General features: G+C 37.2%; 1 protein-coding gene across 1 annotated transcript; it reads left to right on the forward strand.

Annotated features, from left to right (window-relative positions):
- Window positions 1–1,158: 1,158 nt before the first annotated feature.
- LOC140711879 (cleavage stimulation factor subunit 3-like) lies at window positions 1,159–25,353 on the forward strand. The gene is made up of 18 exons (XM_073016692.1): window positions 1,159–1,189; window positions 1,563–1,660; window positions 3,692–3,758; window positions 3,840–3,874; window positions 4,081–4,207; window positions 6,606–6,683; window positions 7,445–7,607; window positions 10,028–10,137; window positions 10,594–10,710; window positions 10,980–11,054; window positions 12,778–12,921; window positions 13,333–13,435; window positions 17,075–17,144; window positions 19,125–19,320; window positions 22,737–22,890; window positions 23,896–23,990; window positions 24,111–24,171; window positions 24,590–25,353. Exons 2-18 carry the CDS (start codon window positions 1,581–1,583, stop codon window positions 24,790–24,792), a joined length of 1,878 nt encoding a protein of 625 aa, XP_072872793.1. The 5' UTR covers window positions 1,159–1,189; window positions 1,563–1,580; the 3' UTR covers window positions 24,793–25,353.
- Window positions 25,354–25,487: the final 134 nt, after the last annotated feature.

Raw genomic sequence — 25,487 nt, forward strand, 5'->3', positions numbered from 1 at the left:
AGGGAAAAAGAGGTTAAGTAGATAGCCAGATTGTGAACCTAAGAGGTCTGACTCCAGAGCCTTGATTGAACTGCTTCAAAGTACAAAGAGTTGTGTTTAAGTGTGTGCTAAAATTTATGAACTCTGAAGATCAAGATTAAAAAGTCCAGAAAGAAAACAAGTTATCAGCAAAAGCAGAAGAGACTGTCATCAGCATTCTCATCTGCAGCAGCTTAAGCCATAAAACTGGGAATACTTTATTACTGTACTACTTGAGATAAAAGGACCAAAACTTTTCTAATCAGCCAAAATTTGTATTTACCTATCTGGGTGAAACAGATTTGCTGATTAACACAGTTGAGCACCTAACCCCACCCACTATGTGATGAAAATCCTCAAAGAAAAGAGAAATCTAATAGTATTTAATCTTGGTCCTTTCACATGCTATTTCTCCTGCCTGGAATAACTCTTCCCTTTCTTCACCAAATACCTCAGATTCTCCTAGAAAAAGTTATCTTTTTCCAGGAAATCTTTTGCAATTTCCCTGAGTCTAAGTCTTTTGCTCTTCCAAAATGCTCCTGTAGCACCCAGTACTTTCTTCATTTTAGCACTTAATCATAATATCTTACAATGACCTTCTATTTTCCCCATAAGACTGTAAGCTCTATGAGGGCAGGGGCAGACCTGTCTTGTTGACAGTGGTAGCACCCACGCCTAGCACAATATCTGCAATATAGTAGGTTGATGGTGTGACTGAATGTTGTATGTAGTCCAAATTTGCAAATCTTTTTTGCCACTCAGATTGTTCTGGTAGCTATTCAGGGAAAGGAAAGCCTTAAGTTTTTCTTCAGTGGATATACATAAAGTCCTATTCAGGTAGACCTATCAGGTATGTATATATTTCTGTATTCATCTCATGACTATTTTACAGAATTTTATTAAATTCACAAAATTTCTATGTAAATGAATGTATGAAAATCCATATAGATTCCATTTACACAGGTATATTTGCAATGCATTTTACCCATGTTTGCTTCACACTTCTGTTATTTTTGAAGAACAAAATTAATAAGAAAGTATAGGGATGCATTTCCAAAGTTGGTTAAAAATTGGTCAAAAATTCAAATTGATGCTCTAAAAAGCAGTATTAATTCTATATTTTTCTGTTTCTCTTCAGATTAAAGCTAAAAATTATGACAAGGTTGAAAAGGTGAGTCCTCAAATACTTTAAATTTTATATTGAAGTTTAACTTAAAACCTAGTATGTATAAGACAAATGTTAACAATAATTGAATCTAGATTGTGATTTTTTACAAGTTAATTATAGTTACTCAACTTTTTTAGATGCTTAAAAATGTTCAATAAAAATTTTGGAAAGGAAAAGAAAATAATTATACTCCCCTGACAAATCATGAGAAGCATTTTAATTATCTGAACTGAAAATGGGGAAATTATTTGCCTTTTATTTATAAGAAGATAAATTCGTAAAGGGAGCTGAATTTGTGTTTTTAATGTTTCATTTCATCTATGTCCATATGAAATTTATTTAACTGGATTCTGATAATATATTCTTGTATTTAAAGCTATTTCAGAGATGCCTTATGAAGGTTTTGCACATTGATTTATGGAAGTGTTATCTTTCATATGTCCAAGAAACCAAGGGTAAACTACCAAGTTACAAGTAAGTGAAACCAGGATCTTAAGAATGCAAGTCATCTCCAGGCACACAGTTAATCCCACATAAACTCACACCTTCTGTTAGCTCCAGTTGGGAAGAAATATCAGGATTTGAAAAGTCAGGATTTTCTAAGAAATTAGTAACCTTGAAAAAAGTACTTCAAAGAAAGTCACTGGCCATGAGTCTTACTCTGGAGAATTGAATCGCCCAAGGCCTTTCTATACTGAAACACTGTATATTTGCAACACCAAACCACTTTGTTGGCAGACTTGTCAAATTTTTTCAAAAACCATCTTCATACTTGTGCTAGTACCACTTTTGGCAGGTCAGGTCACAATGCAATATGCTACTTAAGTGATCTAAGGGGTCTCTGACAATTATAGTGATCTAAGGGGTCTCTGACAGTTGTATTGAGAAGTTACCATCCCCACTGCAAATTATACCCACCTCCCCATCTTTGCCAAATCTAAATAATAGACCTTCTTCTGAGGTGCCATTTTTCTATGTAACTAACAGTCAAGTTATGTCTATTACTAAAATTCTGTCTTTATTGTCTTTTCCTGATTATATTTCTTGCTATGATTTTTGTGTTTTGAGACAGTTTCAGCTCTGTCGTACAGGCTTGAGTGCAGTGGCACAATCACAGGTTCACTGTAACCTCACTCAACCTCTTGGGCTCATGCGATCCTCCCACCTCAGCCTTCCAAGTAGATGGGACTACAGGCACGAGCGGCCACACCTGGCTGATTTTTTTTCTATTTTTTTGTAGAGATGGGGTCTCCTTATGTTTGAGACTCCAAACATAGCAGGGTCTCAAGTGTAGGCTAATGTCCCTAGGCTGGTCTCAAACTACTGGGCTCAAGCAGTTCTCCTGCCTCAGCCTCCCAAAATGCTGGAATTATAGGCATAAACCACAACATCTGGTCTGTTTATACTTTATTGTGTTATATTGAAGTGGAAGTTCTTTTTCCCTAATGTACCCCTTACATTTTAACATAAGTAGCATTTTAATAAAATTATACTTTCCAGATTTCTACATTTTACTTTAGAGCTAATAGATCTTCAGACTTAATGTATCATTAATAAAGGAACCACAAATTTCCACATTTGAATCTGCTATGTATAGAGTTATGCAACTTAAAGGATATAAATATAAGACATGAGCCTTATTTTTGATAAACTCACAAGCAGTAGATAAAGGAAACAATTTATGATACTGACAAGCTTAACATCAAATAATGACTTTATATACTTACAAAGATGTCTTTAATTTTTGTTTATAGAAAATGTTCAAATGTTGTTCTGATCCTGTGATCAGAAGCTACGTTTTACTTATAAGTTCTTTCTTTCTTTCTTTCTTTCTTTCTTTCTTTCTTTCTTTCTTTCTTTCTTTCTTTCTTTCTTTTTTTCTTTTCTCTCTCTTTCTTTCTTTCTTTCTTTCTTTCTTTCTTTCTTTCTTTCTTTCTTTCTTTCTTTCTTTCTTTCTTTCTTTCTTTCTTTCTTTCTTTCTTTCTTTCTTTCTTTCTTTCTTTCTTTCGAGACAAGGTCTCACTGTGTTGCCCAGGCTTGTCTCCAACTCCTGGCCTCAGATGATCTTCTTGCCTTAGCCTCCCAAAGCATTGAGATTACAGGAGTGAACCACTATACCTATGTTCAAATAATAATTTATGTTTCATTTTTTTTAGAGACAGCATCTTGCTCTGTCACCCAGGCTGCAGTATAATGGTGCATTCATAACTCACTGTAACCTTGAAATCCTGGGCTGAAGCAATCCTCCCACCTCAGCCTTCCGAGTAGCTAGGATTACAGATGCACACCACCACGCCCAGCTAATTTTTAAAATTTTTATGTTTTTAGAGATTGGGTTTTGCTATGTTGCACAGGCAGGTCTTGAACTCTGGGTCTAAGTGATCCTTCTGCCCCGGCCTCCCAAAGCAATGGGATTACAGGCATGAGCCACCATGTCTGACCTAATTGTAGATAAATTTTAATAACAAAAGAATTTAAAAACCACGTCTTTCATGTTCATTTCAGAGAAAAAATGGCTCAAGCATATGACTTTGCACTGGATAAAATTGGAATGGAAATTATGTCCTATCAGGTAGAGTTAAAACTTTTTAATATATGCACTTCAATGTGAAAATACCAAGAAAGATATTAACATTTTATTTTTATTTCTTAGATTTGGGTGGATTACATCAATTTCCTAAAAGGCGTGTAAGTATTTGTGTGTATATATACATACATATACATATATATATATAAACAGTTGATTTCGCTAAAATATAATTTTTAGTTCTTTGAGAAATCTCCATACTATTTTCCATAGAGTTGTTCTTTGGGTAGATATCCAGTAGTGAGATTGCTGGGTTGAATGAGATTTAGCTATAATATAATTGATGGCATTTCTTATACAATCTCAGGGAAGCTGTAGGATCTTATGCAGAAAATCAAAGAATAACAGCTGTCCGAAGAGTTTATCAACGAGGTTGTGTTAATCCGATGATCAACACTGAACAACTCTGGAGAGACTATAACAAGTATGAAGAGGTAAATTAGGTCAGAGTAGTTGTTTATTATAAACCAAGCCATTTTGATTTTTATGCATTGTGGCTTTGTAGATTATAGCTTTTCTATATCATTGTTACACATTTCTTTATTGATTGTAATGAAAGCACTATAATGTTTTTGCAAGGTTTTAAGAGTCTCCATATTAGTGTTATTTTTTAGAGGATACTCTGAAGAACAATAGTTCTTATAAAACTATTTTTTTCCTGCGCTAAGCCGTGTCCACACATTCATACACACACATACACATTGCCATTGACCTATAAAACAGTACCTTTTGGGAATTATGTTTCCAATAGTACCTTTTGGGAATTATTTTTTAGTTGCTGTGCACCTCTATCACCTGATTACAGTGATGTGATTATTGGTTTGAATTTGTGAGGTGTGTGGCTACAATCCAAGATCTTTGTGTTATTGGTATCTGCTTTTAATAACTGAGCTAATCAATCTGAATACATAAATACACATGCCAAATAAGCTCTAGCGTTAAAAGGAAGTTCCTTGGCTGGGCATGGTGGCTTACACTTGTAATCCCAGCACTTTGGGAGGCCGAGATATAAGGATTGCCTGAGCCCAGTAGTTTGAGACCAGCCTGGGCAAGATGGTGAGACCCCCATCTCTAAAGAGAAAAAAAGAAAGTTCTTCGTATGTATATTGTGATTTCGAAGAACTATATAGGGTAGTGAAATTGTTCCCTCACAGGCATCAGCTGTGGTTTTCAAACTTTATGGTTTTTGGATTTTAAAAATTATTGAAGATCACAAAGAATTTTTTATTTTTATTTTTTCGAGACAGGGTCTTACTTTGTCACCCAGGCTAGAGTGCAGTGGCATAGTCGCAGCTCATTGCAGTCTCAACTTCCTGGGCTCAGGTGATTCTCCCACCTCAGCCTCCCAGGTAGCTGAGACTACAGGCATGCGCCACCACTCTCAAGCTAATTTTTTTGTAGAGATGGGGTTTCTCCATGTTTCTCTGGCTGGCCTTGAACTCCTGAGCTCAAGCAATTCACCTGCCTTGGCCTCCCAAAATGTAATCGAGATTACAGGCACGAGCCACCATGCCTGACCAAAAACTGTATTTTCTAAAACAAAAAATGTAGTTAGAAGAGTGGCATTATTTTATATTTTCACAAATCTCTTTCATGTCTAGTTTAATAGAAAACAGCTGGATTTTCACATCTGCTTCCATTCAGTGTGTTATATACTAAATGTCACGTAGCCTCTGTAAAACTCCTGTATTTTTATGAGAGACGCAAATAATGTCTTAGTATTTTAATGACAACTATTTTGATCTCATGGACTCCCTGAAAGGGTCTTAGAATCCTTGGAGTACTCACTGAATGGTAATGTTTATCTTTCCTTGCTACTTCTGTTTGTCTCTTTAAAAAGTGTTATACAACAGAATTAGTTAGAAAAGGGCTATTAGCCAGGTGTGATGGCTCATGCCTGTAATCCCAGCACTTTGGGAGGCTGAAGTGGGAGGACTGCCTAAGACCAGGAGTTTGAGGCCAGCCCAGGCAACATAGCAAGACTACGTCTCAACAACAAAAAATTTTTTTAATGAGCCAGACCTAGCAGGATACACCTGTAGTCCTATGTCAGGAGGCTGAGGCAGGAGGATTACTTGAGCCCAGGAGTTTAAGGTTCCAGTGAGTTAGGATGGCGCCACTGCACTCCAGCCTGGGTGACAGAGGAAGACTCTGTCTATAAAAAAGAAAAAGGGCTATCAAAGTCAAACCATGGCTATTCACCCAGATGAATCTGTACATCTTTTTTTTTTTTTTTTTTTTTTTTTTTTTTTTTTTTTTTGAGACGGAGTCTCGCTCTGTCGCCCAGGCTGGAGTGCAATAGCACGATCTTGGCTCACTGCAACCTCTGCCTCACCAGTTCAAGCAATTCTCCTGCCTCAGGCTCCCAAGTGGTTGGGATTACAGGTGCACGCCACCACACCCAGCTGATTTTTTTGTATTTTTAGTAGAAACGGGGTTTCACCTTGTTGACCAGGCTGGTCACGAACTCCTGACCTCAAGTGATCCACCCAACTCAGCCTCCTATACAGGCATGAGCCATGTCATTTTTTTTTAGTAGAATCTTATATGAAATAATTGACCCTTTTCAAATGATTCTATCTTTAAAAGTTCCTGATAAATGGAAACTTAGTGCCAGCTCATAAGACGTAAGCACATCCTCCTTAATCTTTGAAATGTATAACGTGATTGAACCTTTTTTTCCTGCTTTTCATGAGCTGTATGAACCTTTATTAAACAAGAAATCTTTTAAAATAAAGAATTTAAAGTTATTTAGTAAATGAATAAATTAACTGTATTGTGCTAATTTTTAAGAAACTATACTTAATTTTAAAATATTTTTGTTTTTTCTAGGGTATCAATATTCATTTAGCTAAAAAAATGATTGAAGATCGGAGTAGAGATTATATGAATGCTAGACGTGTAGCAAAGGTATGGAATTCCATCCATCTATTTTAATGATTATTATGAACCTGTTGTTTACAGGAGAGCTTTCCCTGTCTGGTATTACTTTTGATATTTTCAATCATTAGCAATCTTAACAGCAATTAATTGCAAAGTCTGAGGAGATGACATATTTGAAATGAAATATCTCTTTGTATGAACAAAATATAATAAATTGGGTTTAGAAGAAATTATTTTTTTAAATATGGAAACAGGACATAGAGATAAGACTCTACTTAGAATTGATGAAGTAATTCTTTTCCCTCTCTTATTTGGGTTTGTCTGAATATTGTATTATTCTGTGATCTAATAACATAGCTCTCAGTGACACATTTTGATTGTGTGCATACCTTTCCATTCATTGACACTCTTAGAAGTTGGGAAAAATAGCCTATTAATATAAACTACTGAAATTGTAGAAGACAGTTTCTCCAAAGATGGCAATAATAAATGCCACCAGATCTTCAATTCTATTGATCTGTCAACTCTTATATCCTGTAAAGTAACCTCCTAGATCACTTATAGAGAGGGCCCATGGGTGTTTTGTTCACCCACTCCTGGGAACCTGTTCTTGAGTGGATAATACTCTCATCTTTCCTCTACTCTTAAGTAGTTTTCAGATTATATTAACAAAGTGGTATTTGGAAAAAGTAGGCATTTTGAACAGTCTTCCAAACTGATCTACCCCATCCCCCATACATCTGAGTTGTTCCTGGCTCACCAAAGAATTCTAAATGCTTGTTGTCTAGGAATATGAGACAGTAGTGAAAGGCTTGGACCGTAATGCTCCCTCGGTGCCTCCTCAGAATACTCCTCAAGAAGCTCAACAAGTAGATATGTGGAAGAAATATATACAGTGGGAAAAGAGCAACCCTCTTTGTACAGAGGATCAGACCCTTATAACAAAAAGAGGTAACAAGATTAACCCTCATGACTTCAGTTACATGTATGTTAGGCCACTTGGTATCCCCATAGGTTACCAAAACTTTTTTACCCATAATCTTTTTTTCTTTTGTTCTTCAGATTCAATAATTCCTATAGATCTATCTCCATATTCACTGAACCTTTGTTTTCATCATATGCAGTCTGCAATTAAGCACATCCAGTGAATTCTTCGTTTCAGATACAGTATTTTTCAGTTCTATAAATTTCCATGTTAGAAATTTTTTATTTTTTATAGTTCTTTTTTATGGTGTCTATTTCTTAGTTGAGATTCCTTGTTTGTTCATTACCATCTTTTTCTTTATATCTTTGAACATATTTATAACAGTAGTTATAAAGTCTTCATCTGCCAATTCCAACATCTGGGCCTTCAACCACCATGGAGTTTATTTTCTTTGATTGTTTTTTCTCTTGACTGTGGTTTACATTTTCCTATATCCTGTTTAAATTTTTTCTTTTAGATATTGTAGGAAGGTACAAATGAAACATTGTAAAGACTCTAGATTCTGTCATCTTCCTCTGAAGAATGTTTTATTATTTTAGCAGGAAGTTAAGTATTACTGTCAGATTACTTGGACTTTGTGGAGGCTTGGTTTTATAATATGAAGACAGATCTGTTTTAGTTTTACCCTTAATCTCAGATTAAATACTTTATTCTTGGGACATAGTCTTTGCTCCTAAGACAATGAAAAGTCTAAGGTATTTGCCCCAACAAATACTAAACTTCATCTCCCTTAGTTGCTGAGGTATCTATTCAACTCTTTCCGCCTTCCAGCTTTGTTTTCTGCTGGTCTGGTTGTATCCTTTCCTGTGTATGTACATTTTAGGGATCAGGTGAGGATTTGAGAATATTTATGCCCAGATTTTCAGGCTCTGGCTTTCTCCTTTTGGGGATGTCTCCCCTTAATTTCTAGCTGCTCTCATAGGCCAGAACTCCATGTTACTTCAGGACAGTATGACTGCAGCATTTGACTTGAGTTCTAGCTATCCCAGAAGTGCACGACATGGGCATGCACTTGAAGGGAAAAGCCATATTAAATGTGGGTTTCACCTAGTGTTCTACCTTTTTAAGGGCTCAATCTGATTTCTGCTTCTTTTGGTCATTTCCAGTACCTTTAGATAGTTGCTTTTGTATTTGTGTTTGTTTATAATTTTTACTTACTGAGGGTTGGTCTGATACAAACTACTATGCCAGTGCCAGAATCTTAATTTGGAGCTTTATGAATTCCTCAATCTTGGCTTGCTGTCTTACTTGTAGGTCTTTGCAAATATTGTTTCCTTTGCCTACGCCATTTTTTTATCCACCCCATCCTTATGCCACTTCATTTATTTGCCTCTGACCAGCTTCATCCCTTCTTCAGGTGTTGTGTTACATGTCAGTTCCTTAGTGAAGCCTTTCTTGAGTCCCTAAACTATGTTAAGTCCTCTTGCTGTAAGTTTTCAGAGTATACTATACTTTCATCATTATAATACTTTTGATCTTTGCTTTCTGTCTATCCTCCCCATTTACTGCAGACTTCTGGAATACAGGAAGTCTTATTCACTTGTATATTCACCGTGCCTTCCACATTCCCTGTCATATAGTTGGTGCTTGATAAGTATTAACTTAAGCTGGGTGCAGTGGCTCACGTCTGTAATCCCAGTACTTTGGGAGGCTGGGGTGGGAGGATTGCTTGAGCCCAGGAGTTCAAGACAAGCCTGGGCAACATGGTGAAACCCCGTCTCTATACAAGATTTTTTTTTTTTTTTTTTTTTTTTTTTTTTTTTTTTTTTTGAGACGGAGTCTCGCTCTGTCACTCAGGCTGCAGTGCAGTGGCGCGATCTCCGCTCACTGCAAGCTGGCCTCCCGGGTTCACGCCATTCTCCTGCCTCAGCCTCCCGAGTAGCTGGGACTACAGGCGCCCACCACCACACCCGGCTAATTTTTTGCTTTTCAGTAGAGACAGGGTTTCACCATGTTAGCCAGGATGTCTCGATCTCCTGACCTTGTGATCTGCCCGTCTTGGCCTCCCAAAGTGCTGGGATTACAGGTGTGAGCCACCGCACCCGGCCACAAGATTTTAAAAAATAAGCCAGATGTGGTGGCACACACCTGGTCCCAGCTACTTGGGAGGCTAAGGCAGGAAAATCACTTGAGCCCAGGAGGTTGAGGCTGCAGTGAACCATATTTGTGCCACTGCACTCCAGCCTATGTGACAGAGACCCTGCTTCCAAAAATAAAAAAAATTAATAAGTGATGGATAGATGGAGGGAGCTTAGATGGATGATGGTTTTTATTTCTAATTATCATTCATTTTTGAGGATCCTAATTTGGTTATGATACTTATATTGATAGTTTTACAAATAATAATTATTTTAATTGAATGTTGTTTGTTAATTTCTTCCCTTAGTTATGTTTGCTTATGAACAGTGCCTGCTTGTGCTGGGCCATCACCCTGATATTTGGTATGAAGCTGCCCAGTATCTTGAGCAGTCAAGTAAACTGCTTGCAGAAAAAGGAGTAAGTGTTCCTTCCCTATCCCCACTTTGATATATTTGTGGTTTTGATATAGCAATGATTCACTGAAAAATATAACTGAATTTTGGTAGTAAAGCATAAGTATTGAAAATTTAAGCTTACGTTCATATGAATCTTAGTGACACTCATATAATTAGATCGCCTCAGAATTAAAATAAACTGGCAGTTTTTTAACATAATAAAGTGATGAATCATTTACAGTACTTGCATGGTTATTTTGTAAGTTAAACTACTGAAGGGAGTTTTTGGAATTTTTTTAGAATCCAGAAATGCATATGTGTTTATGTATGTGTGTGTGTGAATACACATATGTGTGTGTACATACATATATGCTTTCTTAGACACATATAAATAAATAAAATAGATGTAACTATTAATTTTATTCTCTCACAACTATATTAGAATTATTGAAGATGAGCTTTCTTTTTTTTCTCCTAGGATATGAATAATGCCAAATTATTTAGTGACGAAGCTGCTAATATGTATGAAAGAGCCATAAGCACTTTATTGAAGAAGAATATGCTTCTTTATTTTGCATATGCAGATTATGAAGAGGTAAGTAAAAATGTTTAAAGCCTTCTTATAATTCAATTTTTTACTGCAGGACTGAACTTTTTTTCTGGCTGGTTGTTTGCCAGGCATATTGCTTTTGGTAGGCAGAGATGATGCCAAATGAACAGTTATTAGTTGTCAGCTTATACTATATTTATGCTCAATGGAGATGCCATTGGGGGTGGGAGGTTATAGCTTTTGGACTCCTTAGAGCTCAAATCCTGCTTATTTATGACCATATGTTGATACTCACTTCTTCTCTACCACCTTAGAGTCGCATGAAGTATGAAAAGGTTCACAGTATATATAACAGACTTCTGGCAATTGAGGATATTGACCCCACCTTGGTGAGTAACTTTACAGATCTCTTTTTTCCCACCTTTACAGTCTTATCTAACAAAAAATAATTTAAATTTATATACAGTAAAATTCACTGTTTTTGTTGTATAGTTCTATGAATCTTGACAAATAACATTGAGTCATGGGATCACCACCACAATTAAGATAGAAAACACCTCCACCATCCTCCAAAAATTCCCCCTTGTGACCCTTTTGTAGATATAACCCTTCCCTCTGCCCTTACCTCTGACAATTACTGATCTGTTTTCTGCTAGAATTTCTCTTTTTAATGCAGCAGTATAAAATAGATACAGAGGCACTTTCTCTAACACTTTCTTTGTGATCATGGTTTGAAGCCACTTTATGCCACAGAATTGTTGCTTAATAAATATTTCTTTTTAAATGAGGCAGGAGAAACCAACATCCTGGGAAGAAATTAGACTGAAACTCACTTTATTCTAAATCCTGCTCTATCATAGTGGTTTTCAAAGCCCCAAGTGCAAAAGTGCAGTTGTGCTCTCCCATTGGGAGAGGAAGGGGACAGGCTTGTGGGTGTGTCTTCAGACCATCTGCCTCAAGTCAATTATAGCTACACTACTTTTTCTTGTTAATGATTTATATTGGGATTCCACTGCTATAATTCCTACATTTATTCATCATCTTATAATTCATTCCACAAAGATATCTAGCAAATATATTGCTGAAGTCTATGCATTGTGCTAGACTCCAGCAACATAATGACAAACTAGATAAAATTCCTTTTCTTGAGGAACTCATAGTTCATCCATCCATCCATTCATCCATTCATCCATCCATCAAAACTGGATAACATAGCTAGACATTATCAAAACTGAGCAAACTAGGACCCTACTAATTAGTCATTTGTTCACTAAACAAAACTGCATATTCATGATGTGCTGGACATTCTGTAGGTGCTGGGTAAAAAATGGCTCATCGTTTATCCATGAAGTTCTATAATATGTTGTTTGGAAAATAGAGTAGTGGGCTTTTAAAAAGACACCAAGAAAATATGAAGTTAAACATGTATTGCAGGCTGGGTGCGGTAGCTCACACCTGTAATGCCAGCACTTTGGAAGGCTGAGGCAGGCAGATCATGAGGTCAGGAGATCGAGACCAGCCTGGCCAAAATGGTGAAACCCTGTCTCTACTAAAAATACAAAAATTAGCCGGGCCTGGTGGCGAGCGCCTGTAGTCCCAGCTACTTGGGAACCTGAGGCAGGAGAATGGCTTGAACCCGGGAGACGCAGGTTGCAGTGAGCCAAGATCATACCACTGCACTCCAGCCTGGGCAACAGAGCGAGACTCTTGTCTCAACAAAAAACATGTATTGTAAAACATGCTTGTATTAAACCAACTCTTGAGTTTTTTAGATACTGGCATTGATTAATGGAGTATGTTCTAGTAGTGTCACACTTTTCACTCTTAAACTTTACGTATTCTAGAATTAGATAATGGTGATGATTGCACAACCTTGTAAATATATTTAAAACCACTGAATTGTAAAGGGTGAATTTTGTGGTATATGAATTATATCTCAATAAAAAACTAATTTGCATGCATCTCTTAATACCAGAAAAAAATTAGCTTGTGGATTTAAATAGAATATTATCTAAATTCCTACTTTCTAATTTATTGGGTATTGAGGATTGCTTTCTTATACAGGAAACATACTGCCTAACTTATAGAACACAAATATTTTATTTTGCATAGGTATATATCCAATATATGAAATTTGCACGGAGAGCAGAAGGCATCAAATCTGGAAGAATGATATTTAAAAAAGCAAGAGAAGATACCAGAACCTGCCACCATGTCTATGTTACTGCAGCACTCATGGAATATTACTGTAGTAAGGTAAATACTGAAATACCAGTGTAAAGGTAAAACAACTTCCTTCATCTGAGGTTCGTAAAAGGTGGTTTTAGCTTCTGTCATTAAGCTTTTATTGCTCCATTTTGTAAAGGCAGTCTAAGTGTATCTGTGTAAAATTATATGGAGCATCATCCAAATCCCCAACTACCTGCTAATTTATGCTATATTAATCACTCTATTTCTAATTCATGCTTTACTAATCATTATATTAATGACTAGTGATTTCTAATCACTAAACTCCTTTGAATAGTTTCTAGCTCAGCAATTTTTACTTAACATGATTTTGTTTTAATTCTTATGTATTTTGTCATATTTAGGTGTAATTTTAATATTCTTTTAAGTATTTTATCTGACATTTCATGGAAATCTGTACTTTATTTTCTTTACTTGTAGGACAAATCTGTTGCCTTTAAGATTTTTGAGCTGGGGCTAAAAAAGTATGGAGACATTCCAGAGTATGTCCTGGCCTATATTGACTATCTTTCTCACCTCAATGGTAGGTTGATTCTAGAATCTATAATGGTTACTTAATATTAAACCATCTGAAATTATGTTGCTAGATTTCTTCCTTCTTGAATGTATTATAATTTTGACATAGCAGACAGGCACTTGTTAGGCACTCAGGAAATACTTGAGTATAACCATGAATATATTTACTGAGCAATGGTAGATGCTTTTTGACTCTGCAGAACTGTCTTTACAGTAAAGTAGCATCAGTAGTGGGATAAAGCTTCAAAGTCAGAGTCAGGAGACATAGAGTTGTTTATATTCATCTCTGATGACTCTGGGCAAATCATCTCCTGTTTCCTGGAAGGAAAACAAACAAACAAAAAACCCTCTAGCCAACAAAACTCAAACTCAAAAGATGCCCAAATAGTAAAGTAGAACACTTCGAGGGTACTAGGGAAAAGATTCAAAAAGAAACATTTTGGTTTTTAGTATTTATTTCCCTATTCTGTTGTATGAATAACACTGGCCATCCTTTACTGAGTTCCTACCATGTACCAGGCACTGTGCTAGGTAATTCATATATGTATATCATTTAGTCTAGTTAACTGCAGTCCACAATATGTAATTTCTTAACAAAAAAAGATGTAGTATAAAAGTTGTTTTTTTAGCTAGGTGTGTGGTGTCGTATGCCTGTAGTCTCAGATACTTGGAAGGATCACTTGAGCCCAGGAATTGGAGATCACAGTGAGCTGTGATCATGCCACTGTACTCCATGTAGCCTGGATGACAGAGCAAGACCCTGTCTCTAAAACATATTTAAAATAAATGAGTAGACCAGGCATGGTGGCTCACACCTGTAATCCCAGCACTTTGGGAAGCTGAGGCAGGCAGATCACCTGAGGCTAGGAGTTTGAGACCAACCTGGCCAACATGGCGAAACCCCGTCTCTACTAAAAATACAAAAAATTAGCTGGGCATGGTGGCAGGCGCCTGTAATCCTAGCTACTGGGGAGGCTGAGGCAGGAGAATCGCTTGAACCCTGGAGACAGAGGCTGCAGTGAGCCGAGATCGTGCCATTGTACTCCAGCCTGGGCAACAAGAGCAAAACTCTGCCTCAAAAAAATAATAATAATAATAAATAATAAATTAATAAATAAAAATAAATACATCACTAAAAGTTGACTTAAAGAAATATGCAATTATGTGTCATGTAAATGATATAGAATTAGATATCATAGGTATAAATCAGTAATTTTAATATTTCAGAAAAAGAGCATTCTATTTACCTAAATAATATAAAAGAATAAAACTGAAATATGATTTTGTATTTCAGCTTAATGATTCTACATTCTGGGAAAAAGACTTAACTCCAAAAAATGAGATAGTGGGGCATTTAATATTCCTCATCAATCTTAAATTGTTTTGCCTGATTTTTTTTAGAAGTTACTAGTATGTATATTTTTATTTTTTTAAAATGAGGATATCTGGTGTTAGCATTATTGTCTTCCAAAATCAGTATCTTAGATGATTCTTTCATTCATCTATCCATCCATGAAATATTTATTCATTACCTTCTGGTTACTAGGGTCTGGGAATACAAAGATGAATAGGATTCACCAGAACATTTTTGTGGGAGAATCCAATGTGTAAATATCATTGCATCATCATTTGATGGTTCATTGTAGCATAGTTCTGAGGTTAGGTGTATAATCTTAAATTTCAGTTTTCTCACCTGTAGAGTGGTTATAATAAGAATATCTTTCATAGGATCGTTGAGAGGGTAAATGAGTTTTTGCATGTGTTTCACTTATATATAGAATGTTGTGGTTATTCCATAAATGTTAACTATTTATGATGAGGGTGGTGATCATTAAAAATGTGCTAAATACTGTAATAGATTCCTGAATGAAGTACTGTGGAAGCACAGAGAAGAGAGTATAATTTAAGTTATAGAGCTATGCCGCACAATTATGGTAGTCACTACACTATTAGATATTGAGAACTTGAAATGTGACTAGCCTAGGCTGGGTGCGGTGGCTCACGCCTGTAATCCCAGCACTTTGGGAGGCCGAGGCGGGCAGATCACAAGGTGAGGAGTTCCAGACCAGCCTGACCAATATGGTGAAACCCCGTCTGTACTGAAAAATATAAAAACTAGCCGGGCATGGTGGCGTGCACCTGTAGTCCCAGCTACTCAGGAGGCTAAGGCAGAAGAATCGCTTGAACCTGGAAGACAGATGTTGCAGTGAGCCAATATTGCGCCACTGCACTCCAGCCTGGGTGACAGAGCGAGACTCCATCTCAAAAAAGAAAAAAGAAATGTGGCTAGGCCAAAACGAGTTGTGGTGTAAATGTGTAACTACATAGCAGAATTCAAAGACTTAGGACCAAAAAAAAAAAAGTGAACTATCTTAACAATTTTTCATATTGATTACATGTGGAAATGATAAGATTTGGATATATTAGGTTGATTAAATATATTAATTTCACCTATTTTTACCCATTTTTATTAAATTCCACATGTGGCTTGTATTATATTGCTGATGGACAGCAGTGTTCTAGGGGGTGTCATAGACAAGGGCACATGAGTTGGATTTTGAGACATGAGTGGTAGTTACCCAGCTAAAGAAAGATAAATGCATTATTCCGGGCAGAGAGCACAACATGTAGGCAGGCAGTGTGAAAGTTCTGTGGAATGGTAAAAGGTGTGTCTGGAGCACAGCTTGGGATAAAACAGAAAAAGATAAAATGTAGATTTGTTTAACATTTTTTAAAGTATAATATGTTAAATTGAAGATAGAAGCCACAAAAATAGTGCCATTTTCTTTGGTTTAATATATTTAATTTCTTGGTTTTATTTTGCATATGGACATGTAATAAACTGAATAACTACCCTGAGGCAATAAAAAACAACTCCTCTGCTGGGTTAATTTTTCTTTTGAACAGCTTCATTGAAGTATAATTTGTATACTGTAAGTCCATCCATTAGGTGTACAATTCAGTGGTTGTTAGTAGTAGATTCAATGGATGTTACTGTTAGATTCTTAAGTTTTAAAAGATAACTTAGAGTTTAGCAAGAAGGCAAGAAGTGTCATTTTCCCACTTCCAGCTACAGAGGACCTCCTAAGACTCTTAAAATTTAATACACCTCTGTCAACAATTCTTAATTCATTTACATTTCCATATTACCTGCCAACCTAGATATTGTACCTCTGCAAGAGTTAAAGTAGCTAAATATAGCATAGTCCTGGTGCCTCAAAATAAGAAACTCAATTATTTCTAAGTTTGAGTTTGCCATCCTTCCACGTGCAGTAGTCTGACTAATGTCAGCAGATATGTACTTGTCATTATTTTTAAAAGGCAAATGGGATACCTGGTTCAGACAGCACTGTTACAAATGGTTTTGCATTAGAACTGCAGTGTAGTAGAGGAGGGCTGAACTAGAAGGGGAAAAAACATGGCTTCCAGTTACTGCTCTGCTACTCAATCACCAAGAGCCAGATCAAATCTCTTAATCTTCTGAAGCTCAAGTTTCCTCATCTATAAAAACCAAGTGTGATAATAGTTAACGTTTCTGCATAGGATTTTTGTAAGGATGAAGTGAGATAATGCATATGAAAATATTATTGCATCGTAAAAGTGAATTTAAAAAAAAAAACATTTAAAATCTTTTTCAATGTCCTAGAGGACAATAATACCCGAGTTTTGTTTGAACGAGTTTTAACATCTGGAAGCCTTCCTCCTGAGAAGTCTGGGTAAGCCGTCGTGAAAAGTTGTTGGTCCGCTTCTAAAGACAGCTTTCTTACCTGAATTGTGTCTATGGGGTGAATGTTTGCTTGAGTATGAGTTTCAAGAGAAATTTCCTTTCCTTCTCAAGACTTATTTTACCTATCAGCTATACTTTTATACCTGTTTAAGATTATTTTTAAATTTCTGCACAGTGATTAGAATTGTTTTTAAGAGATGCCATAGCAATTTATTATCATCTTTCTTGTTTACTATGTATCTCTAACCAGAATTAGTGGCTCACGCCTGTAATCCCAGCATTTTGGGAGGCCAAGGTGGAAAGATGACTTGAGCCCAGGAGTTTGAGACCAGCCTGGGCAACATAGTGAGACGCCATCTATACAAAAAAACTTTAAAAATTAGCTGGGTGTGGTGGTGCATGCCTGTAGTCCCAGATACTGGGAGGCGGAGGTGGGAGCAGGAGGATTGCTTGAGCCCAGGAAGTTGAGGCTCCAGTGAGCTATGGTCATACCTCTGCACTCCAGCCTGGGTGACAGAGTGAGACTCTGTCTCAAGAAAAAAAAAAAAACCCAGAGAGAGAGAGAGAGAGAGATGTGTATATATATGTATATTTATGTATGTGTGTGTATGTATATATACACATATATAATAGATATACAATATATGTATATATACATACACACACACACACACACACATATATATCTCCCCCTAGAAATTGATACTAACATGTTAGGCATTCTGAAATTTTCACCTCCCTTACTCAAAAGCGAAGACTCTTCTTGTATATTGAAAGTTTGTTTTACATATTATGTCTCTGACTTATGGTTTTGTCTCTGTTCGTTTTACCATACAGAGGAACAACACTGTGGATTGGTACAGTGGAAATATAGTAGGGCTTTGGAGTCTTGTTCAATATCCAGCTCAGCCAACTAGATGGCAAATTTCATAGCTATACCAATCCTCATTTTCTTATTAACAATAATGTCTACCAGTATAGGATTTTTTGTGATAGCCACACATCTGGTATATAAGAGGTACTTAATATATTACTTTAGTACAAAGATGCATAGTGACATTTAAGCAGTCTCAGAGCATTAATTTTAGCTGTTAGAACAATGATGAGGCACCAGTTCATCCCCAGTGATCCACATTAATGGGAAACAATAGAGTAATCACACTAGATTTTGGAGTATATTTTTATTCATATATTAGATGAAGAATGTATTCTACATTATAATTCCTGCCACTTAAACAAAATAATGAAGCCATATTATTCAGGAGAAATTAGAAAGCTGTCTAGGTTCCTTTTCCAACTCCTCCGCCTAGAGTTTACCCTCTCTAAGGTAAGTCTCTCATGTTGACCACAAAGAAGAAGCTATATACTAAATAAGTAAAAACTCAAAAATGGGCTTAAATACTGAAGTGATAGGTTTATAATTTACTTTGAAACACTTAAGCAGGCTGGGTGCGGTGGCTCACGCCTGTAATCCCAGCACTTTGGGAGGCCGAGGCGGGTGGATCACCTGAGGTAGGGTGTTTGAGACCAGCCTGGCCAACCTGGGGAAACCCCATCTCTACTAAAAATACGAATATCAGCCGGGCATGGTCGCGGGCGCCTGTAATCCCAGCTACTTGGGAGGCTGAGTAACGAGAATTGCTTGAACCCGGGAGGCAGACGTTGTGAGCTGAGATCGTGCCGCTGTACTCCTACCTGGGGGACAAGAGCAAGACTCCATCTCAAAAAAAAAAAAATATTTAAGCAAAAATAAGATGAAGCAAATATGGCAAAATATTAGCAATATAGGTAGTGGTATGTAGGTATTCATTATACTATTCTATTTTTCTATAGTTTAAAAATCTTTATAATAAAAAGTCACTTTTTATAACTTACGGGGAAAAGAGAGAGCTTAAGGCGTTTTTGTAAATGAACTCCCTGCCCGAAACCCAGAATAATTAAAGTATTAATTGTATTTCTTTTCTTGCAGAGAAATCTGGGCCCGATTTCTAGCATTTGAAAGTAATATTGGTGATCTAGCTAGTATACTCAAGGTGGAGAAAAGACGGTTTACAGCATTCAAAGAAGAGTATGAAGGGAAAGAAACGGTTTTACTAGTAGATAGATACAAGTTCATGGATTTATATCCTTGCTCTGCAAGTGAATTAAAAGCACTTGGTTATAAGGTATGTACTTAGGATCAAGATGTGGAATGTCCTCACTTTTCCAGTGTTTTAGAAGAGTTCATTGATAACCTGCACTCTAAATTCTGAAATGTGAATTAATCTAGTTTTGGAATAGATTTGCAGGAAACAAGAAAAAAGTTCAGAGATTTTCCTGGGGTTTAGGAAATGCTGAGTGTCAGAGTAGCTGCACAAAATGAGAATTGAAATGGGATTTAATAGTTTCATTCTGTCCCTGAAATTTTCAGTGCCTTATATCTTATATCTGGTGGGCAAGATGGAGGAGGTGTGGAGGGAAGAGAAACAAAAGAAAATCTGAATGTTACCTTAGGTATTACTTTTTTTTCTAATAGTTCTTATCAAATTGATACATATATTTTGACCGATCTTAAACCAAATATAGTTCCTGTTGCATATTTTGTAAGATAAAATGAAGAAATATTACAGCTTATTAAATCCATAAAGTTCCTTGAGGGATTTGTATTCTTAAAACAGTGCTCCTTCAGTGACCTTTGGGGGAATTAACTCATCTATGAATGGAACTCTTCTATAGAGACTACTGAGTCATAAGAAAACAAATCTGGCACCTGTACCTGTTCGGGCCACAGGGAGAGATTAATATTTACAAAGCCCCAGAAACATCCCGTGCTAAGAAAACCGTTATATCATCTCTTAATCTTTCTGTGACATGTGAACAAAGACTAAGATGGAAATTCACAGAGAAGTCCTTGGTTGATCTTTTTAAGCCAACCACCATTAGGATGTTCCTGACCATCATTCTCCTTTTTCTCACAGCCCTCTTTTAGCCTGGGTCTTGCTCTGTCTCATCCAGATAAAATATTTTGAGGAAAAACTACTCATAATTGATATTCAGACATTTTTGTTAATGGAAGCCCTATTTCTGTGCCAGATGCAGATTCCTGGTATGAACCATAGGATTACTGCTCAGGGATAAGTTAGTTTCTTCTTCTAGTTTTAACTGCTTCTCAATGAAAAGTCAAAGATATTTTAAGACTACAGTAAGTCCTCATTTAACATTACTGATAGGTTCTTAGAACTTTGACTTTAAGCTAAATGATACGCAGTGGGTCCTCAAATAACGTTTTTGTGTTTAACATGGTTTTGTTATAACCTTGATAAGAAAAAAACTGGTTTTGCTATACATCGTTTCTCTCTCTCTCTTTTTATTTTTATTTTTTTTGAGATGGTCTCACTCTGTCGCCCAGGCTGGAGTGCAATGGTGAGATCATGGCTCACTGCAGCCTTGACTTCCCTGGGCTCAGGTGATCTCCTGTTTCAGCCTCCCAAGTAGTTGGCATTACAGGCAAATGCCACCACACCTGGCTAATTTTTGTATTTTTTTGTGGAGATGGGGTTTCACCATGTTGCCCGGGCTGGCCCCTAACTCCTAGGCTCAAGGGATCCATTTGCCTTGGCCTCCCAAAGTGCTGGGATTATAGGCGGCAGCCATCACGCCTAGCCCATCATTTCTCTAAAAGTTGCAGTTTCCTAGAACCTATTAACAATGTTAAGTGAGGGACTTACTGTACTTTGTGCCATTGCTAGAAAAGGCTATTTCAACTTTTCCAAGATGAAAATGAAAATTAAGGCAGTTAATTAAAATAAAGATCTGCTAGGCATGGTGGCTCATGCCTATAATCCCAGCAGTTTGGGAGGCTGAGACGGGCGGATCACTTGAGCCCAGGAGTTCAAGACCAGCCTGGGAAACATGATTAAATCCCATCTCCTCCAAAAAAAGTGGGAAAAATACAACAATTAGCCAGGTGTGGTGGCACCTGCCAATGGTCCCAGCTATTCGGGAGGCCAAGGTGAGCCCAAGAGGGAAGCTGAGGCTACTTTAGTGAGCCGTGATCAAGCCACTGCACTCCTGACTGGGTGACAGAGTGAGATCTTGTCTTTAAAAAAAAAAAAAAAAAAATTAAAAAATACAAATAAACAGAAAAGAAAGATCTTATAGTGGCCAGATGTGGTGACTCACACCTGTAATCCCAGCACTTTGGGAGGCCAAGGTGGCTGGATCATCGGAGGTCAGGAGTTTGAGACCAGCCTGGCCAACATGGTGAAACCCCGTCTCTACTAAAATACAAAAATTAGCTGGGCTTGGTGGCGGGCATCTGTAATCCTAGCTACTCAGGAGGCTGAGGCAGGAGAATTGCTTGAACCCAGGAGGTTGTAGTGAGCTGAGATAGTGCCACTGTACTCCAGCCTGGGTGACAGAGTGAGACTCTGTTTCAAAAAAAAAAAAGAAAATAGCAAGTATTCAGGAGTAGAACTACTTCCTGAATATGATGTTTTCCATCTTACATTTGTTTCTACTCTTGTTTTTTGGGGAAGGATTAATGTGCTTCTGTGTGTTATAGTGAGTGGCATGGTATATATGTATCTGTGTGAGAAAGATTTTTTAAAAGTGATACCCAATGTGCCTACCATTTAGATTTGCTTATATAATTAATACCAGATGTCACCAACTGCATTTCAACAAATTTTGAGAAAGTGGAATGCTTTTATATCCCTCGTTGGTGGCAAAAAGGGGTTATTTTGTTTCTAGACAGACAGAGTGACACTGGGTTGCCTGGAGCAGGGGAGCTCCTCTGAGATAGGGCCTCTGTTCATAGGTGACTGTATTGCTCCCTTTGGCATATCTTGTCTCAGCCCTGGCAGGGCAATGCTAGTGTACTGAAAGGAAGACTGTGGATGGATTTGAGGTCAGAGAGGACTGCCCTCCCAATCCTCCTCTCTCTACTTACTAGCTGTGTGACCTGGGAAATATCAAAACCTTTGTGAGCTTCAGTCCCTTCTATAAAATGGAGATGTTACTATTTGCCTCATCAAAGAGAGAATAAATGGCTAAAATTGCCTGATGAATAGTGTCTGCTCAATAAATATTCCTTGTCCCCTGTAATAAATAGCACATTGGAAATAACTTTTCATTGCAATAGCAAAATCTTAACCCGTGTGATGCCTTCACAAAACAGGACGTCACAATCCAGCTTCGTTTAATGAAACTGATGTTCAATTCTAAGGGAAGGGAGGTGTCAGAAGATCTAAAATCTTGAATTTTCCTCCAAATTATCCTGACCTCTACTTAGTTCCCAGTCTTATGACTACCCAAAAAAACTTGTATCTGTCCTACAAATGTCCTACCTGGCAACACTGAGTTTAATGACTTTTAACTTGTGTTGGGGTAAAGTTATAATACACTGAGTCTTAGAACCAAATGGCTTTCCTTGTTGAGTAACAATCTTTACCATCATCAGAGTCCTTGCTTATCCGTCTCCATTTTCTTCCTGTGGTTTTAACCCAGATATTCACACTGTATCCTCAAGGTTATGAATTGCACTATTATTCTCTAGTAGTCCCTTTTTCAGGTTTAGGATTCTTCTGTTCTGCATTTTCAGGATGTCTCCCGTGCTAAGCTAGCAGCTATAATTCCAGACCCAGTTGTAGCTCCTTCTATAGTGCCTGTTCTGAAAGATGAAGTGGATAGAAAACCAGAATACCCTAAACCAGACACTCAGCAGATGATTCCATTTCAGCCACGACATTTAGCATGTAAGCCATGACTTTAGATCCAGTACTGAGACCTCGGTTTGTTTGTTGATTTAAATCCAAAGTGTGGGGGTAAAGTGACATGGCCTCTCAATTGTGGGTTAATTATTAGACTTAGGGTCACTATGACAAGTGATTTAGCTTTAATCTTTGAAACAGATTAACTAAGAATGTCCTAAAAACAAAATTTCAATGATCCAGATTCCAGGAACCCATTTTGGCAGTAATACTTGGTTTTCAGAAATGCTGCTATGCCCAGGTGCAGTGGTTTACGCCTGTAATCCCAGCACTTTGGGAGTCCAAGGCAGGTGGATCACCTGAGGTCAGGAGTTCAAGACCAGCCTGACCAACATGGTGAAACCCTGTCTTTACTAAAAATACAAAAATTTTCTGGGCATGGTGGCATACGCATGTAATCCCAGCTACTTGGGAGGCTGAGGCAGGAGAATCACTTGAACCCAGGAGGCGGAGGTTGCAGTGAGCCCAGATCTTGCTATTGCACTCCAGCCTGGGTAACAAGAGCAAAACTCTGTATCAAAAAAAAAAAAAAAAAAAAAAAAGGCTAAACAGCTTTTTACCTGAACAGCTGGAAACTTTCTTCACTGATACAATTTGGTTTCTTTACTTACTAATGGTTAGTAGCCTCTCTAGATTCTTTTTGAACAAAGCCCTTCTGATTAAATATGCTGTTGAATAATTGGCTTGAAAAAGGATTGCTAAACAAATGACTTGTGTAACTCAGAAACAGTCTTTGACAAAAACTGACTTTAGTTCAGTCCCCAATTGTCTTATACAAAGTCACTTGTCTACTTCTCTGCCTCGCAGTGGCCATGGCATTGAGACTGCTCTGTCTCACCCACTTTGGTTTGGTAAAGCCCTAAAAGTATTTTCAGTGTCCAGAACAAAGCAGCATAGACATGGAAGATCTTTATGTGCAAGTCACTTGATTTTAGCTCTGTGTAGAAATTCTTCCATCCCACTTGATTCATACTTTTCTTTTTCTCACAGCTCCAGGCTTACACCCTGTACCTGGTGGAGTGTTCCCAGTCCCTCCTGCAGCTGTTGTTTTAATGAAACTTCTCCCTCCTCCTATCTGTTTCCAGGTTTGTTCACTTATTTTCATGGTAGATACTGGCTCTGTGGGTTACAGTAATTGTGTATAAAGTTACTGCTGTTTTAACTTGTCAGATTACTGGGATTAAAATTTATTCATGTCAAAATAGGGTCCTTTCGTACAAGTGGATGAACTGATGGAAATTTTACGAAGATGCAAGATACCAAATAGTAAGTAACAGAAAATCCGTTTCAGAGTGTCATTCCACATTGTTGTCTCATAAGCAGTAGAGATGATTATTCTCTGCCACTGAAGTTTTTGAAACCAGCCAGCCAATTTGAAGTACAGTGAAACCCAGGAGTTACCCAAACCCTCTTTGGCAGAGAGAGGCTTATTCATACTGAATTCCACTAAGTAAAATGTCATAAAAGTTTATCTTTTCTATTCATGTGAACATACACTTTGGCTTATGAAAATTATTAGTTTTAACAGCAGCTTTTGTCTTTTTCTTTCATTATTTAGTATCAGTAGTACTATCCCATGTTTTGCTAAATTAGTAGGCTATGAAGTGAACTATAAAGTGTCCACAGCTGAACATACATACCCTTTCATAGTGGAATATGTTTTTACGTTTTGTTGTTTTAACAGCTGTTGAGGAAGCTGTGAGGAGCATTACTGGTGGGGCCCCAGAGCTAGCTGTAGAAGGCAACGGCCCTGTGGAAAGTAATGCAGTACTCACCAAGGCCGTCAAAAGGCCCAACGAGGATTCAGATGAAGATGAAGAAAAGGGAGCCGTTGTCCCCGCTGTTCATGACATTTACAGAGCACGGCAGCAGAAGCGGATTCGGTAGGGCTTAAACGCCTCTGCAGAAAACTCCTGTCCAGGATTCCTTTTGCCTCAAGTCGTATGTTTAAAAGAGACAACGCTTTGTTACAAGGTTCTTGGAAACAAAGTTGCATTGTCATTGGTGCCTCTATCGTATGGTTCTTGAGAAAAAACCAACCTGTGTGAATTTTAGAATATGGAACAGACCTATGCTCTAGGCAAAATTAGGTTTTCAAAAATGTGAGAACAATACAAAATGGCAGAACCACATTTTGTTCCCTCTTCAAGGGTGTCTTGTATGTGCCGCTTGAAGATTTGTGAGTCTTTCAACAGTTTTATTTTAAAAACTGGATGGCTTATGATTGTAAAGCATTTTATCACATTTTCTGAAAACAACTGTTCTTGGTTTGCTTATGTAGAGTCCTGCTTTATTGTTTGTTTTTATTTATGGCAGAATGTATGAAATCCGTTTTGTAGTTTGAAATTTTAAAAGTCCTTTGAAAAATAAAAGGATTCAGAAACATCATGCTTCCTCTGCTCCTTTCAGATTTTATTTACAATAACTACTTATTTTATGTTATTTATCCAATACCATTTAAAAATAAATGTCAGTACAAGGAAAAGTCATCTTGTATTTACTAAATGTATTAATCACATACTCTTTCCTGGTCTTTTTTGGTGCTAACTAAAAACATTTTTTTTTTGTTTTTTTTGAGATGG

The sequence above is a fragment of the Chlorocebus sabaeus genome, chromosome 6 (assembly GCF_047675955.1).
Source record: "Chlorocebus sabaeus isolate Y175 chromosome 6, mChlSab1.0.hap1, whole genome shotgun sequence".
NCBI classification, from domain to species: domain Eukaryota; kingdom Metazoa; phylum Chordata; class Mammalia; order Primates; family Cercopithecidae; genus Chlorocebus; species Chlorocebus sabaeus.

What these genes read in the sequence shown, in the direction of transcription:
- LOC140711879 (XM_073016692.1), top strand. Translation starts at nt 1,581, where the DNA reads ATGAAGGTTTTGCACATTGATTTATGGAAGTGTTATCTTTCATATGTC. An exon ending in AGGATATTGACCCCACCTTG is followed by an intron (nt 11,055 to 12,777) that starts GTGAGTAACTTT and finishes TATTTTGCATAG; the next exon opens with GTATATATCCAATATATGAA. An exon ending in CTATCTTTCTCACCTCAATG is followed by an intron (nt 13,436 to 17,074) that starts GTAGGTTGATTC and finishes TCAATGTCCTAG; the next exon opens with AGGACAATAATACCCGAGTT.